Here is a 15,906-nt window from a genome sequence, read left to right on the forward strand (position 1 = left end):
AAAGTCTGAGGTCACGTACCAACCGACTCAAGAACAACTTCTTCCCTGCTGCTGTCAGACTTTTGAATGGGCCTACTTTGCATTAAGTTGATCTTTCTCTCCCCCCTAGCTATGACTAACACTACATTCTGCACTCTCCCCTTTCCTTCTCTATGAATGGTATGCATTGTCTGTATAGCACGAAGAAACAATACTTTTCACTGTATACTAATACGTGACAATAATAAATCAAATCAAAACTCAAAGCATTTTATAGGAAAGGTTTATGCGGCTATGAAGTGCAGGAGAGGGAGATTAACTAGACAGCTCATACAGCACAGATACAATGAGCCCAACAAAGGCCCATCTCTATCACTTTCTCAGCGCAATTAGGGATGTGCAGTAAATGTCAGCCTAGCCATTACACCCACATCCAGAGAGTGAGTAGGTTAAAACAAGGACAAATCCTGCAAGCAACCAATTTTCCAGCTCTTTCCCCAAATGTTAAGTGAGCATCAGTGATAGAGTCTTGCAGGAATCAATTACTTTTCTCTTCCTCCTCCTCCAAGCCTGCCCTTAGCGGTAGCAGCTTTGCTGTAGCTGGGGGAGGCAAAGTGCACAGACACTGCCTGCAATCTTCCTGACATGGAGATGCCGGCGTTGGACTGGGGTGGGCACAGTAAGAAGTCTCTCAACACCAGGTTAAAGTCCAACCGGCTTATTTGGAATCCCGAGCTTTCGGAGCGCTGCTCCTTCACCAGGTGAGTCCGCACTATTGGACTCATCTAACGAAGGAGCAGCGCTCCGAAAGCTCGTGATTCCAAATAAACCTGTTGGACTTTAACCTGGTGTTGTGAGACATTTTACAGTGCAATCTTCCTGTATGCGAACGTGGAGGGGAGGGAGAGGGTTACTCGCAAGGAAACGTGCTGCTTAACCTTCATGGCTCAGCGGCAGCTTTCTTGCATTGGAGGCAGGAGGCTACGGATTGAAATCCCAACACCAAGAGCCCTCAGCCGATCATTTAGGCAGCGCAAGAGATTGTCAGAGGTGTGCGCCTTTTGAATGAGACATTAAACCGAGCCCAAATCTGCTTCCTCGAGTGGACAGAAAGTTACCATGATTCCGCTATAAAGAGCCTGGTACAACAGAGTGGAATCAGTAGTAGGAAATGCTGTGCCGATTCACTGCAAGGGTTAAATTATAAGAACAGGTTGCACCGGTTTGGCCTGTATTCTCTGGAGTTTAGAAGTTTATGTAGCGGGTGGGGGTGTGATCTAATCAAGATGTTTAAAATATTAAAAGGATTCAATAGGGTTGATGTGGAGGAGCTATTGCTGTGGTTGGGGAGAAGGGGGGAATTCAAGAACGAGGGAGATTCGATCTTAAAATTAGAGCTTGATCATTGAGCAGGGAAATCAGGAATGACTTTCTTCCGCATTAATTAAACTGCAAAACTCTCTCGGGCAGAAGGTAATGAATGTTAGGGGTTAATTGAAGCCATTGATTCGGAGGCTGATAGGTTTTTCTTGATAAGGGGTCTGGAGCTAAGACAGGTAAATGGAAAGGTGGTGGAGAACAGCCAGGACCTAAACGAATGGTGGAGCGGTCTCGAGGGACTGAATGGCCTCCTTCTGCTCCCACGTTCCTAACGGATTGCTGTTTGAGGGATCTTACTCTGCACAAACTGGCTGCCAGGTTTTGCTGACAAAAAAAAATAACGGCTCTTCAGCTCAAAGTGTTCCGGGCGATGCTCGGAGGAATTGAAAGTTGCTCCATCGCTTTCCCCCCCCCCTCCGGCTTACCGGACATCTTTGTCCACTTGCAGGAGAACCTCGTTGTCCTTAAAATACGTGTTCCATCGACTGTCAGGGTTTGGATTCAAGGGCTATTTGAGAAAAAAGGAAACATTTAAATCGGAAGGAAACATGCAATGGGAATTACACGAGGGAGACTTCCTCAGGAGAGGTTTATTCGGCAACCCGGGCCCGACGGACAGCACCGGCTGCACCAACCCGCACAGGCCCGATGGGCAGCGCTATTTCCTGCGTTATGGAGCTCATTATGAAAAGGGAGAAATGGGCAGGAATAAAGTTATGAAACGTGGAGAAGATACACAAAGGGAATTTTAATTAATCCAACAATCAATCTGAAACAAACACACAGGCCGAGTATTTGTAGTCAACGCCTGTGAACCAGTCACCAATAAAATCTCTTGCGACAGAAAACAAAGGAGACTCACGTGATCTTCGAGAGTGACATCTTCTCGGATGAAGCCCAGATTTGCCTTGGCGATTCCAGGCTGAATTATCATCTCCTTCAGGAACTGTGCATAAATCTCCCTGCAATCGAATAAACCACTCGAGATCAGGCAAAACTCAGAGGCCCAATTTCAACAGCTCTGGCAGAACACTTAGACTCCTGAAACCAAAACTACCCCAAAAGGCCACCCAGCCTCTCACTGCAGAGAGGGTGCTAGATGGAGCACCTCAATACCATGGGCGCTCTGTGGTGCAATGGGTAGCGCCCCAATCTCTGGGTCCAAGTTCCACTCCAGGACTTGATGACCAAAGAAGGTGCATTCATAATGTGCGTAAACAGATGATCAGCTTGCAAATCCTTCCCACGCGCCTGACGGCAAGTGGCAAGAGGAGAGTTTCCTGGTCAACTAAACTGCAGAAAGCAACAGTGAACCATTCAGTACTTTGTCAAGTATAACCATGGACCAATCCAATGGAGGTCTATGGTTGTCAAAGCAGTTTTAGGGCATGGGATCTGAAGGAGGAGGAATAACCAACGTACTTTTGGCTAAAGGTGTCTTCATAGATCAGTACAGCACAGAAAGGGACTGTACAGCACACTGAGTCAGTTTGTTCAGAAACAGCACTCAATTAGTCAAAGATCCACTGTATGTCTAAACAGTGGTTAGCACTGCTGTCTCACAGCACCAGAGGCCCGGGTTCAATTCCTGGCTTGGGTCACTGTCTGTGCGGAGTCTGCACGTTCTCCCCATGTCTGCGTGGGTTTCCTCCGGGTGCTCCGGTTTCCTCCCACTGTCCAAAAGACGTGCTGGTTAGGATGCATTGGCCATGCTAAATTCTCCCTCAGTGTACCCGAACAGGCACCGGAGTGTGGCGACTAGGGGATTTTCACAGTAACTTCATTGCAGTGTTAACGTAAGCCTTACTTGTGACAAATAAATAAACTTTAAATAAAATGGCAGAAAACACACAAATTTTACTAAATGGTGAATATTAAGAAACAATACATTCATATCCTTACAGCACATCAGTGCTACAAGGCATGCTTCACAAATACTAATCGGTTTCCTATTACAGTGTTGGTACAGTGCAGCCCCGTTTTAACGCGATGGTTGGGGTCCATAAAATGTTATCACGAATGTTATCGGGGTCGCGCTAAATCGCTAAACCGGAAATAGCAAAAAAAAAAGGGGGTCCATTGCGTCATATCCGATTTCGCTCTAAATCGGGGTTCCACTGTAATATCAAGGACTGTGTAGGCTGGTACACTGCTGCCAACTCACTGGAAATCAATTGCAAACCACTAATGATGATGGATGAAAGGGGGTGAGGGCACTGGGTACTGGGCTGTGTCTGGCTTTTGGAATTCAGCTAATACATAGAATCATTGAATCCCTACAGTACAGGAGGCGGCATTCGACCCATCGAGTCTGCAGCAACCAGAATCTCGACCACCTATTCCCATAATGCTATACATTTACTCTGCAAATTCCCCTGACACAAGGGTCAATTTACATGGCCAATCAACCTAGCCCACGCCTCTTTGAATACATGGAGAAGATTTTACGGCTTCCTTTCACCTCACCCCATAAAGCAAAAAGGACAAACTGTCTAAGTGGCTTCAGCTTCAAGACAGTCAACTCCCATTTAACACCCACCCCTCCCAAATACCCCACCCTTCTCCAAACCACCAGGTTGGCCTGGATTGTTCCAGGTGGTGGCATCACCCACATGCAACGTAAAAAGAAAAGTGTCATCTCACCTTTGTTTCTTCAGGAAGGAGCTCCACTGGGCTTGCTCGGTTGGAAGATAATTGAGGAGGATCTAGAAGCAGACAGGAGATCATGGTTATGAGGCCTCGAGGCTGTCTGAACCTCTGCATTCAAGGAAAAGCCGGAGAGGGGGTAGTACGACGTGAAGTAAACTAGTATACAATAAATATATTGGATAAAGACTTGGGGGAAAGTAGAGTCTGGCATATATAGGAAATGTATGTGGAACTGAGTACAATACATGACCTGCATCTAGGGGTGTGTGTGCTGTTGGACAGATCCTAGGTTGTATATTTTCTTTTCTGTATATTTGTAAATTGTTCTAATGGTTTAAGACTTACAGTTAACCTGCCAAAGACTAAAGATTTCATCAAACTCACCAAGAAATACCCGATACCACGCAACATGGTGGAAACTTCTAAAAACCTTACAGAAAAAGCAAAGAAAAGCTAAAATGCTGCAAGACTGAGAAAACACTCAAGGCAGTCTGACCTGAAAAGCTGCTCCAGGAGCCCAGAACCAGAAGAAAAGAAAAATCTCCTACAAAATGCTCCAAAAGGTGGATAGATTCTTGATAAGCAAGGGGGAGAGAGATTACTGGGGTAGGCAGGAAAGTGAAGTTGAGGTTACAGCCATGATCTAATCGTATGGCGAAGCTGGCTCAAGGGGCCGAGTGGTCTACTTCTGTTCAAAGAAAGGCTTGGAAGCTGAAGGCGGGGGAGAGGAGGGAGAGAGAGAGGGAGAGGAGGGAGAGGAGGGAGAGGAGGGAGAGGAGGGAGAGGAGGGAGAGGAGGGAGAGGAGGGAGAGGAGGGAGAGGAGGGAGAGGAGGGAGAGGAGGGAGAGGAGGGAGGGAGGGAGGGAGGGAGGGAGGGAGGGAGAGAGAGAGAGAGAGAGAGAGAGAGAGAGAGAGAGAGGGAGAGAGAGAGAGAGAGAGAGAGAGAGAGAGAAGGGATCTAAAACTCCTTATTGCAGCAGAAGAATCCATTGCAACTCCTTCAGAAGAACGGTTTCAGATCCCAGAATGCAGAGTCAGCAGGGTGAGACAAACCTTTTATAATTCCAAGAATTCAGAATCGGGAGCACAGGTCGAAAAAAAAACCTGATTCCAAGTCGACATGCGATCTGAGTTCATTCCAAAGCACAATAAATAATCAGTTAAATTGCAATTTCTAAAAGTAGCTGAGAGGAAAGTAAAGCACAGTAAGAAGTCTCACAACATCAGGTTAAAGTCCAACAGGTTTATTTGCTACCAAATAAACCTGTTGGACTTTAACCTGGTGTTGTGAGACTTCTTACTGTGCTTACCCCAGTCCAACGCCGGCATCTCCACATCAGGAAAGTAAAGGCCAGGATTCAACCAATTTGTAGATTTAAAGTAAAATGCAGACCAAGAGACTGTGCAGCAGCCGTGCCAGGCAGCCACCAATGAACTTTTTTAACACTGAGTGTGATTACGATTGTTGCAGAACCTGTCAAAGGCAGGAAATCCTGCGGTCACCAACCGAACAGCAACACCATCTTGAAATTCAGACAGCTCTCACAGCAGAACATCCTTGAACACGGATCAGAGTAACACACTTGCAAGTCAATTCGGACTAATCAAAGGTCCAGATCAATTACAAAACTGGGGACTCTGAAAGATTAAGATGCAGCTTCGCATAAAAAGTCAACACACTGCTTTACTCAGTAGGACCAATTGCAGGCAACATTATGCAATGCAGGGAATTAGTTTAAAGTTTAAGTTTATTTATTAGTGTCACAATTTGAAGAGGTACTAAAACCATTCTGCTTTTATTTTAATATGAGGAATAATAAAATACATGATAGAGCCAAATTCAATGAGGGCCCAACTGCCAGGGAAGCCTGTTGATTCATTCATTCATCAGTGATCTGTACAGGATGGCAGAAGGTTGCAAGTACAAAGATTTAAAATTGGAACTCATCAGAGACAGAACAGCGGTAGGAGTAACAGAAGATGCACTCTCTGAATCTCCCGCAGGCAAAGGATGATCTAACCCCGGAAAAGGCAATCCAGAACTCCATAAGGAGCACAGGACCATTTTAAAAGAGAGAGAATAATTGCGGTGCAGAGGTCAACCCACAGTCCAGCTGGTTAAGCAAAGACAAAGAGACACTCCAGGCCGGGGAAAGCAATACCCGAACCGGCCAGCAGGGCAACCATTCCAATGCCGTGCAGCCCCCACAGGTGAGATCAGTGGTTCGCACTGCTGCCTCACAGCACCAGGGACCCAGCTTCAATTCCTGGCTTGGGTCATTGTCTGTGCAGAGTTTGCACATTCACCCCGTCTGCATGGGTTTCCTCTGGGTGCTTTGGTTTCCTCCCACAGTCCAAAAGATGTGGTTAGGGTGCATTGGCCATGCTAAATTCTCCCTCAGTGTACCCGAACAGGCGTCGGAGTGTGGCGACTAGGGGAATTTCACAGTAACTTCATTGCAGTGTTAACATAGGCCTACTTGTGACACTAGGATTGGACAAACCATGCAAGGCAAAATCTCTTGAGATAGCACAAAGATTATTCATGTGGTTGGGATTGCACGGCTGGAAAAAACACAGCCTCTTCGATGAGGTCATAGATCTTGGCTTTCCGTTTTGGAATGCAGATAATTCAGTCAATGGCCATTTAACAAATTTTAGATTAGACACAGGAACCAGAGTTAACAACCCTGTTGGACAAAGAACCGTGGCTAAAAGGCCTCCGTCTTCAACCTACAGACTCGCCACTCCATGGGTCCAGAGGAATCCAGTTGAGAGTCATCGGCATGATTCCAGAATCACTAAGGTATGGCGGAAAAACAAACTTTGAGCTGAAGTATGTCATCCGTAAGCAGCTTTTCTCTCTCAAGCAGAGATGCCATTGTAGCCCTGAAGCACCTCAAAAAGGCAAAAGATAAGTATATTTATTGGTGTCACAAGTAGGCTTATGTTAACACTGCAATGAAGTTACTGTGACAATCCTCTAGTTGCCACACTCCGGCACCTGTTCGAGTACACTGAGGGAGAATTTAGCACGGCCAACGCACCTAACCAGCACGTCTTTCAGAATGTGGGAGGAAACCGGAGCACCCGGAGGAAACCCACGCAGACACGGGGAGAACGTGCAGCCTCCGCACAGACAGTGACCCAAGGCAGGAATTGAACCCAGGTCCCTGGCGCTTTGAAGCAGCAATGCTAACTACTGTGCCACCATGATATTAAGACAGCCACAGTTGTTAATCGTACAGAACTGCAAGTTCCAGAGCAGTCAAACAAAGAAACATTCCCTGACTGGGACTTCAGCTGTGAACCCGTCTTCTCTCATTGCGGAGCGGGTTTGTCCATTCTTGTTACAGGGGCCAAAAAACTGACAATGATCAAACCAGCCAACCACCTAGGAGGTAACAGCAAACCCTCCATCACAGGCTGTAAAAGGGCGATCAGCAGTCCGACGAACCTCAGCTTCCCGCTCCGACGACGGTACAGCAGGTCAGCACTGCAACCACCGAACATGCACGGCAATTCCCAGCAAGCATGCCAAAGCCACAAAGGATGCTGGAACCTGGTAGCTGCTGTCCATTGCCAACAGCGGTGAGCGCACCACTAAACCTCATTCTAGTCACGGGAATGCTCTTCCTCCATCACGGAGGACGCCACGATGACCCTCATGACGATGGAAGAAGTGAAAGAAGCAACAAGGAGATGAATACAACGTTCACCCAGCCCACAACAAACCACTGACCAGCTCAACAGCTGAACCAACCAAGTGCAGGTCAACACGAAGGAATGAAGAACAGGATGAAAACATCCCCCGATGCCAGAACAACATCCAAACCCACAGGAAGGACCAGCAATAACTGAGTGTACCACTCCTCCGTCACTCGTGTGAACAAGGTATGGGAGGGAGAGAAGGCATCCAGGCCGAATGAACCTTTGAATTCAAGGACCTGATAATGTAGTAATATTGAGTATGTTGTAATAACAATGCAAGTCATTAGGTAAATAAGCATACATTAAATACATTGGATAAAGCTTCAAGTTCTTAGGTGTCCAGATCACCAACAACCCGTCCTGGTCCCCCCATGTCGACACTATAGTTAAGAAACCCCACCAATGCCTCTACTTTCTCACAAGACTAAGGAAATTTGGCATGTCAGCTATGATTCTCACCAACTTTACAGATGCACCATAGAAAGCATTTTTTCTGGTTGTATCACAGCTTGGTATGGCTCCCGCTCTGCCCAAAACCGCAAAAAACTACAAAGGGTCGTGAATGAAGCCCAGTTCACCGCGCAAACCAGCTTCCATCCATGACTCTGTCTAAAACTTCCCGCTGCCTTGGAAAAGCAGCCAGCACAATCAAGAACCCCATGCACCCCGGACATTCTGTACTATCTTCTTCCGTTGGGAAAAAGAAACAAAAGTCTAAGATCACATACCAACCGATTCAAGAACAGCTTCTTCCATGCTGCCATCAGACTTTTGAATGGACCTACCTCGTATGAAGTTAATCTTTCTCTACACGCTAGCTATAACTAACACTACATTCTGCACTCTCTCCTTTCCTTCTCTATGAATGGTATGCTTTGTATAGCATGCAAGAAACAATACCATTACTGTATACTAATACATGTAACAATAATAAATCAAATCAAGGACTACAGGCGGGTATAGTACAAGGGTCTGGCACATACAGGGTTAATGCGGGACTGAGTACCACCACCCACACAGTGATGAGAGAGAACACCTGACCTGCCCCCCGTGGGCAGTGTGGTGTGGGATGGAGCCATGCGGAGACCCAAGCCTGGAGACAGATCCCAGCTTGTACCTTTACTGTATATTTGTAAATAGTTCTATTCGTCAATAAAGACTGACAGTTAATCAGGTAAAGAACAAAGATTTCATCAAACCTACCAAGATGTAATCAGCACCCCAGCAGAGTGATTATTTCTACCCTTTCCGACTATGAATTTATCATATATAACAGCATTTTAAAAATCTCTCATTTTCCCTCTGGTTATTTTGTCAAATTATTGTAACCCACTTCAAAGTTGTCATTTTTTTTTCTTTTTAAAAAATGTCATCATAAGTTGGCCACCCGGTTTCCAGCGGCACTCACCCAGGTAAATTGGCAGACTCACTCGATCTTCAACTGCTCCAGCACAGAGCCAGACTCAAATGTCACCGAATACAATCCTGTGAAACAGGTTTCACAGTAAGAAGTTTAACAACACCAGGTTAAAGTCCAACAGGTTTATTTGGTAGCAAAAGCCGCACAAGCTTTCGAGGCTCTGAGCCCCTTCTTCAGGCGAGTGGGAATTCTGTTCACAAACAGAACTTATAAAGACACAGACTCAATTTACATGAATAATGGTTGGAATGCGAATACTTACAACTAATCCAGTCTTTAAGAAACAAAACAATGGGAGTGGAGAGAGCATCAAGACAGGCTAAAAAGATGTGTATTGTCTCCAGACAAGACAGCCAGTGAAACTCTGCAGGTCCACGCAACTGTGGGAGTTACAAATAGTGTGACATGAACCCAATATCCCGGTTGAGGCCGTCCTCGTGTGTGCGGAACTTGGCTATCAGTTTCTGCTCAGCGACTCTGCGCTGTCGTGTGTCGCGAAGGCCGCCTTGGAGAACGCTTACCCGAATATCAGAGGCCGAATGCCCGTGACCGCTGAAGTGCTCATGTAGTGCTCATCATTCATGTAAATTGAGTCTGTGTCTTTATAAGTTCTGTTTGTGAACAGAATTCCCACTCACCTGAAGAAGGGGCTTAGAGCCTCGAAAGCTTGTGTGGCTTTTGCTACCAAATAAACCTGTTGGACTTTAACCTGGTGTTGTTAAACTTCTTACTGTGTTTACCCCAGTCCAACGCCGGCATCTCCACATCAAAACAGGTTTCACACAGCCCAATTCCTATGATTACTGTTTACAAACGTCCCCCGTGTGCACCCAGTGCCCGATACCAGCGTTACAGCAAGAAACTCAATTAGGTCTCGGGTTGCCAACCCTGCAGGATTGTCCCGGGGGCTTCCGGATTGAATGATTAATTTCTCGGGAATGCTGAGGGCAACAACAGGAGGAGAAATCACTGGGGTGTTGAGAGGAAACTGTAGATTTTATCCACTTTCTCTGAACCCTTCCGTTTATTAGATATAAAAGTATCAGGAGATAAGATGGGCGCTTTGACCCAGCAAGGCTGTCGGAAGTCTAAGATCACATGAAGAAGCTTCCAGGATACGTCCAGCCAGAGTTGGCAACCCCTAATTTCGCCTCAAACGAAAACCCACCTTCCAACAAAGCGAGCGCAGCCCCCCTTCAAATGGAATCCCTGTGGGGAGAAACAGCGAGAGACTCAGAGCACTGTCAAATACAGAGAGAAACGCCACAATCATCCCAATTAATCAGAATAGAATCGGAGCACAGTGCAGAAGGGGCCATTCGGCCCATTGAGTCTGCACTGCCTCTTTGACAGGAGTATCTTACCCAGGCCCCATCCCCCACCCTATCCTCATAACACCACACATTTACCATGGCTAATCCATCTAACCTACACATCTTAAGTTTTAAAATTTATTAGTGTCACAAGTAGGCTTACATTAACACTGCAATGAAGTTACTGTGAAAATCTTTGGACACTAAGGGGCAATCTCGCATGGTCAATCCACCTAACCTGCCCATCTTTGGACTGTGGGAGGAAACTGGAGCACCCGGAGGAAACCCACGCAGACACGGGGAGAATGTGCAGACTCCACACAGACAGTCACCCGAGTCTGGAATTGAACCCGGGCTCCTGAGGCTGTGAGGCAGCAGTGTTAACCCACTGTGCCACCACGCCCGACCTGGGGAAATGCAGAAGAAACAATATTGGGTGCCCATGATAAAGAGACGGCAATAATTATGGGTGATTTTAATCTGAATATAAACTGGAAAAATCAGATTAGCAGTAGTAGTCTGCATAAGAAGTTTATAGAATGTTTTCAAGAGGTTTTCTTGGAACAGCACGTTCTGGAACCAGCCAGAGAGCAGGTTTTTAAGAATTCTTATTCATTCATGGGACACGGGCGTCGCTGGCTGGGCCAGCATTTATTGCCCATCCCTAGTTGCCCCAGGGCAGTTGAGAATCAACCACATTTCTGTGGCTCTGGAGTCACATGTAGACCAGACCAGGTAAAGAAGGTAGATTTTGTTCCCTAAAGGGCATCAGTGAACCAGATGGGTTTTTCCGACAATCGACAATGGTTTCATGGTCATCAATAGATTCTTAATTCCAGATATTTTAAATCATTGAATTCAAAATCCACCATCTGCCGTGGCAGGACCCAAACACAGGTTCCCAGAACATTTGCTGAGTTTCTGGATTAATAGTCTAGCGATAATACCACTAGACCATCACCTCCCCATTATATTAGACTTGGTATTTTGCAATGTGACAAGATTAATTAATGACCTCAAGAGTGAAGGCAGCCCTCAGTTGCAGCGACCACTGAATTTTGCATCCAGTTTGAAAAGAAGAAGTGTGTCCAAGACTAGAATATTAAATTTAAATAAGGGCAACAATGTAGGCATGAAAGCTGAGTCATCTGCAGTGAACTGACACACTAGAATAGGGGATACATCAATAGAGAAGTAGTGGGTGACATTTAATGGGATATTTAAAGAGAGTGGCCAGTTAATAACAGATAAGAAGGAAATGACGGACAACATGATCAAATATTTTACTCTGTCGTCACAATGCAAAAAGATTCATGTAAAAGCTACAAATCAAGAGGTGGAAGGGAGGGGGGAATTTGGTGAAATTATAATCATTACAGGAGCTGAACTGAGCCAAGTGAGAGCTGCAGGCTGACAATTCCCCAGGTGTTGATGGACTGCATCCTAGGGTCTTGGAAGAGGTGGAAAACGAGATACCACCTCTGTAATAATGCACTGTTAGGGAGTTTAAAAGAGTTTATAGAATAGAGTTTTAGAATCGTAGAATGAGTGTAAAGGATAGAATTAGAGGGTAGGCTGGGCACAGCTTGCAAGAAGTGGCCACGCCCCGGCACCATCCTGGCTTTACTGGCAGGCTGTGGGGAGTGGAGCGCCGCAGGGGTCTGTGTGGGGTCTCGACGTTTCACAATGACTTAGACGAGAAGAGTGAAGGCATGGTAACTATATTCACAGATGTTACAAAGATAGGTAGGACTATACTGTGAAGAGGACTTGAGGTTGCAGGTGGAGTTGGATAGATTGAGATTGGGCAAAAATGGGGGAAAATGTGAAGTTGTTCACTTTAGCAGGAAGAATAAAGAGAGTATTAATTAAACAGAGAACAGCTGCAGAGGGATCTGGGTGTTCTAGTCCATGTTGCAAAAAGTTAGTATGCATGGGCAGCACGGTGACACTGCTGCCTCACAGCGCCAGGGACCCAGGTTCAATTCCAGCCTTGGGGTGACACTGTGGCATTTACACGGCCTCCCCGTGTATGCATGGTTTTCCTCCAGGTGCTCTGGTTTCCTCCCACACTCGAACGATATGTGGGTTAGGTTGATTGTCATGATAAATTGCCCCTTGTCAGGGGGAGTAGCAGAGTAAATACATGGGATTATGGGGATAGGGATTGGGTGGGATTGTTGTCTGTGCAGACCTTCCTCTGCCTGCACTGTAGCATGGTAGCACAGTGGTTAGCACTACTGCCTCACAATGCCAAAGACCCTGGTTCGATTCCAGGCTTGGATCACTGTCTGTGTACAGTTTGTACATTCTCCCCGTGTTTGCGTGGGTTTCCTCTGGGTGCTCTGGTTTCCTCCCACAGTCCGAAAGATGTGCTGGTTAGGTGCGTTAGCCATGCTAAATTCTCCCTCAGCGTACCCAAACAGGCGCCAGAGTGTGGGGACTAAGGGATTTGTCGGCTTGGGTTTCCTCCAGGTGCTCCGGTTTTCTCAGACAGTCCAAAAGATGCGTTGGTTAGGTGCATTGACCCGAACAGGTGTGGGAATGTGGTGACTAGAGTAATTTCACAGTAACGTCATTGCAATGTTAATGTAAGCCTTACTTGTGACTAATAAATAAAATTTTCACAGTAACTTCATTGCAGCATTAACATAAGCCTACTTGTGACTAATAAATAAACTCTAACTTTACTTTAACTATCGGGATTCTATGATTCCATGTACGGCAAGTAATTAAGGCGGCTAATTGAAATTCTATCTTTTATTGCAAGAGGAATGGAACATAAAAATAAGGAAGTTATGCTTCAGTTATACAGGGCATTAGGTTGCCCTTATAGGACAGAAATGAGGAGTTTCTTTCTGAGGGTTGTGCAACTTTGGAGCTCTCTGCCTCAGAAAAGGGGTGATTGAATGTGTTACATTTCAAAGAAAATACTAAAAATTGTGCGAGAGTCAATGAGAAATTAAAGCGTCGGATTAGATTTATATTCTAAATTCTTGTAGTTGACCCATTATGCACTTTGTCAATTGGTTTAGATGTTGGATATTGCAGCAAAAGTTGCACTTCATGTGATTTTTAAAATTCACATTGTACACAATTTAAATATTATATTCAGAACTCAGTGTTCACAGAGAAATGGCTTTCAGAACTCATCATCAAACAGCACCTCACTGCACCAAAACTATCCCAAGTTGGAGGTGAAAACAGATCCTTTTAAAACTCAACACCAATTACTGTTGGTTCTATACCTTCAGCAGAAACGTGCTACAAATTTACAGAGGCACCTTGTCACCAGCTCTGCAGAATCCGACACAGAAACGATAGACCATTCTCCTTACCACTGAAACAAAGTTCCTGTAGTTTGGTGAGGCTGATCTTTGGTTCATTCAGGGCAACTCTGAACTCTGCAATCCTAGCAACGGAAAATATGATTCTATCAGTAAAGGTCCTTTCAAATAGAGGCTCTCAACACCAGTGCTGTCTACAATGCAATTCACATTGTGTTTAAGACCAAAGACGTTTGGCCAATCAAAACACCCCCCCCCCCCCCAAAATGGACACCCAGCAGTCTCAATAATATGCATTCAAAACTGCTTACTGAAGGTGGGAGTCCAATATTTAAACAGCCACTATATACTCAGTAGAGGTATCTCCCCAATTAACTTCTCTTTCCTCCAAAACCCATTTCTACCAGCTACACCTTCACCCCTTCCCCACTCCACATCTTCTCCTCCCCTCCCTCTCCTTAATCTCCTCACAACCCACAATCCCTCCCCTCCTCAAACTGCCCACTCTCCTGCCCCCCTTACTCCCCCTCCTCTCAACCCCCCCCCCCCCCCCCCCACACACACACACACGTCACCCCCTCCCCAAGCCACCCCCAAGGCAGCACAGTGGTTAGCACTGCTGCCTCTCAGTGCCAGAGACCCGGTTTCAATTCCCAGCCTCGGGTCACTGTCTGTGCATATTCTTCCTGAGTCTGCATGGGTTTCCTCCCACAATCCAAAGACGTGCTGGTTGGATGCATTGGCCGTGCTAAATTCTCCCTCAGTGTACCCGAACAGGTGCCAGAGTGTGGTGACTAGGAGATTTTCACAGTAACTTCATTGCAGTGTTAAGGTAAGCCTACTTGTGACACTAATTGATAAACTTAAAGACACCCCTCTATCCCACCCCAAGACAACCCCACACACTCTCTCCCCCTCCCCTTTACTACCCTCTCTTCTTGCCTCCTTACTCCCCTCCCTCTCGAAACCCCTCCCTCTCTGTCTGTCCTGATCCAGTCCCCTTTACCCACCCTGGAGCTGTCTCCATATTCCGCTCGGACAGCGAGAGTCCTCAGGAGGAGGGAGCACTCCGGGCGCGGCCTGTCACTGCCGGGGAAGCGGGGCCGGGGAAGCGGGGCCGGCGGCCGGGGAAGCGGGGCCGGCGGCCGGGGAAGCGGGGCCGGCGGCCGGGGAAGCGGGGCTGGCGAGCCGCAGCTGCCGGGGAAGCGGGGCCGGCGAGCCGCAGCTGCCGGGGAAGCGGGGCTGGCGAGCCGCAGTTGCCGGGGAAGCGGGGCTGGCGAGCCGCAGTTGCCGGGGAAGCGGGGCTGGCGAGCCGCAGTTGCTGGGGAAGCGGGGCTGGCGAGCCGCAGCTGCCGGGGAAGCGGGGCTGGCGAGCCGCAGTTGCCGGGGAAGCGGGGCTGACGAGCCGCAGTTGCTGGGGAAGCGGGGCTGGCGAGCCGCAGTTGCCGGGGAAGCGGGGCTGACGAGCCGCAGTTGCTGGGGAAGCGGGGCTGGCGAGCCGCAGTTGCCGGGGAAGGGGAAGCGGGGCCGGGGGGGTTTCTCTCTCCTCACCTGTTCTTGTACAAGAGTCGACATGTTGACTTCCTAATTCCCGTCGGGCTGCGCGCTACCGGAAGTTGGTGCTACCGGAAATAGATCCGACCGGGGATCAGATCATTGTCCGTCCTCAGTGAGATTCACTGAATCAAAAAAACAACCAATGAAAACTCTTGGCGCTCACATTGTGCATTTAATATGTTTCCTTTTGAGCTCCCAAACCGACTAATTCAAAGAAACTTTCGTAAATTTAAAATGTGATCCCCGTTGAAAATAGCAGTCACCAATAATATAACAAGTGGGCGAATCAATCACAATGTTTATTAATTACAGACTTAAATCATTAACCACAACGATGCCGAGGTGATTAGTTTGTATTTTCAGTGGGTTTTGGTTTCTACCCGGAGTTTACCGCGGGACGGACCGGGTTCCCCCGGAAGTGGTCTCTGATTGACAGGCCGGCCCCGGTGACCCGGAAGTGGAGCCCCGGTTTGTTGACAGCCGCCGAGAGATTCCATTCGGGGAAAATTTTTTTAAAAAGGAATCGCAGCGTCGGCGGGAGCGGCGGCAGCAGGTGGGCGGCCGGCAGGTCCCAGCCCCGGGAGAGCGGAGCCACGGGCTGTCCCCCAAC

At 47.3% G+C, this 15,906-nt stretch overlaps 2 protein-coding genes across 2 annotated transcripts in view; one reads left to right on the forward strand and one right to left on the reverse strand.

Moving 5' to 3' along the window:
* tbc1d13 (TBC1 domain family, member 13) overlaps window positions 1-15,906 on the reverse strand; it is a 54,656-nt gene that overhangs the window by 36,086 nt on the left and 2,664 nt on the right. Inside the window, exons 2-8 of the mRNA XM_078227543.1 lie at window positions 15,688-15,894; window positions 15,313-15,323; window positions 13,791-13,885; window positions 10,308-10,348; window positions 4,003-4,064; window positions 2,222-2,321; window positions 1,785-1,867 (exon numbers count right to left, since the gene is read on the reverse strand). Of these exons, the coding sequence (XP_078083669.1) occupies window positions 1,785-1,867; window positions 2,222-2,321; window positions 4,003-4,064; window positions 10,308-10,348; window positions 13,791-13,885; window positions 15,313-15,323; window positions 15,688-15,894 (599 nt within the window). The remainder of the gene's footprint in view (window positions 1-1,784; window positions 1,868-2,221; window positions 2,322-4,002; window positions 4,065-10,307; window positions 10,349-13,790; window positions 13,886-15,312; window positions 15,324-15,687; window positions 15,895-15,906) is intronic.
* Window positions 15,739-15,906, forward strand: part of zer1 (zyg-11 related, cell cycle regulator) — a 37,473-nt gene continuing 37,305 nt past the window's right edge. The window contains exon 1 of the mRNA XM_078226206.1: window positions 15,739-15,849. The gene's annotated coding sequence lies outside the window, so the exon portion shown is untranslated. The remainder of the gene's footprint in view (window positions 15,850-15,906) is intronic.

The sequence above is a fragment of the Mustelus asterias genome, chromosome 13 (assembly GCF_964213995.1).
Source record: "Mustelus asterias chromosome 13, sMusAst1.hap1.1, whole genome shotgun sequence".
NCBI lineage: Eukaryota > Metazoa > Chordata > Chondrichthyes > Carcharhiniformes > Triakidae > Mustelus > Mustelus asterias.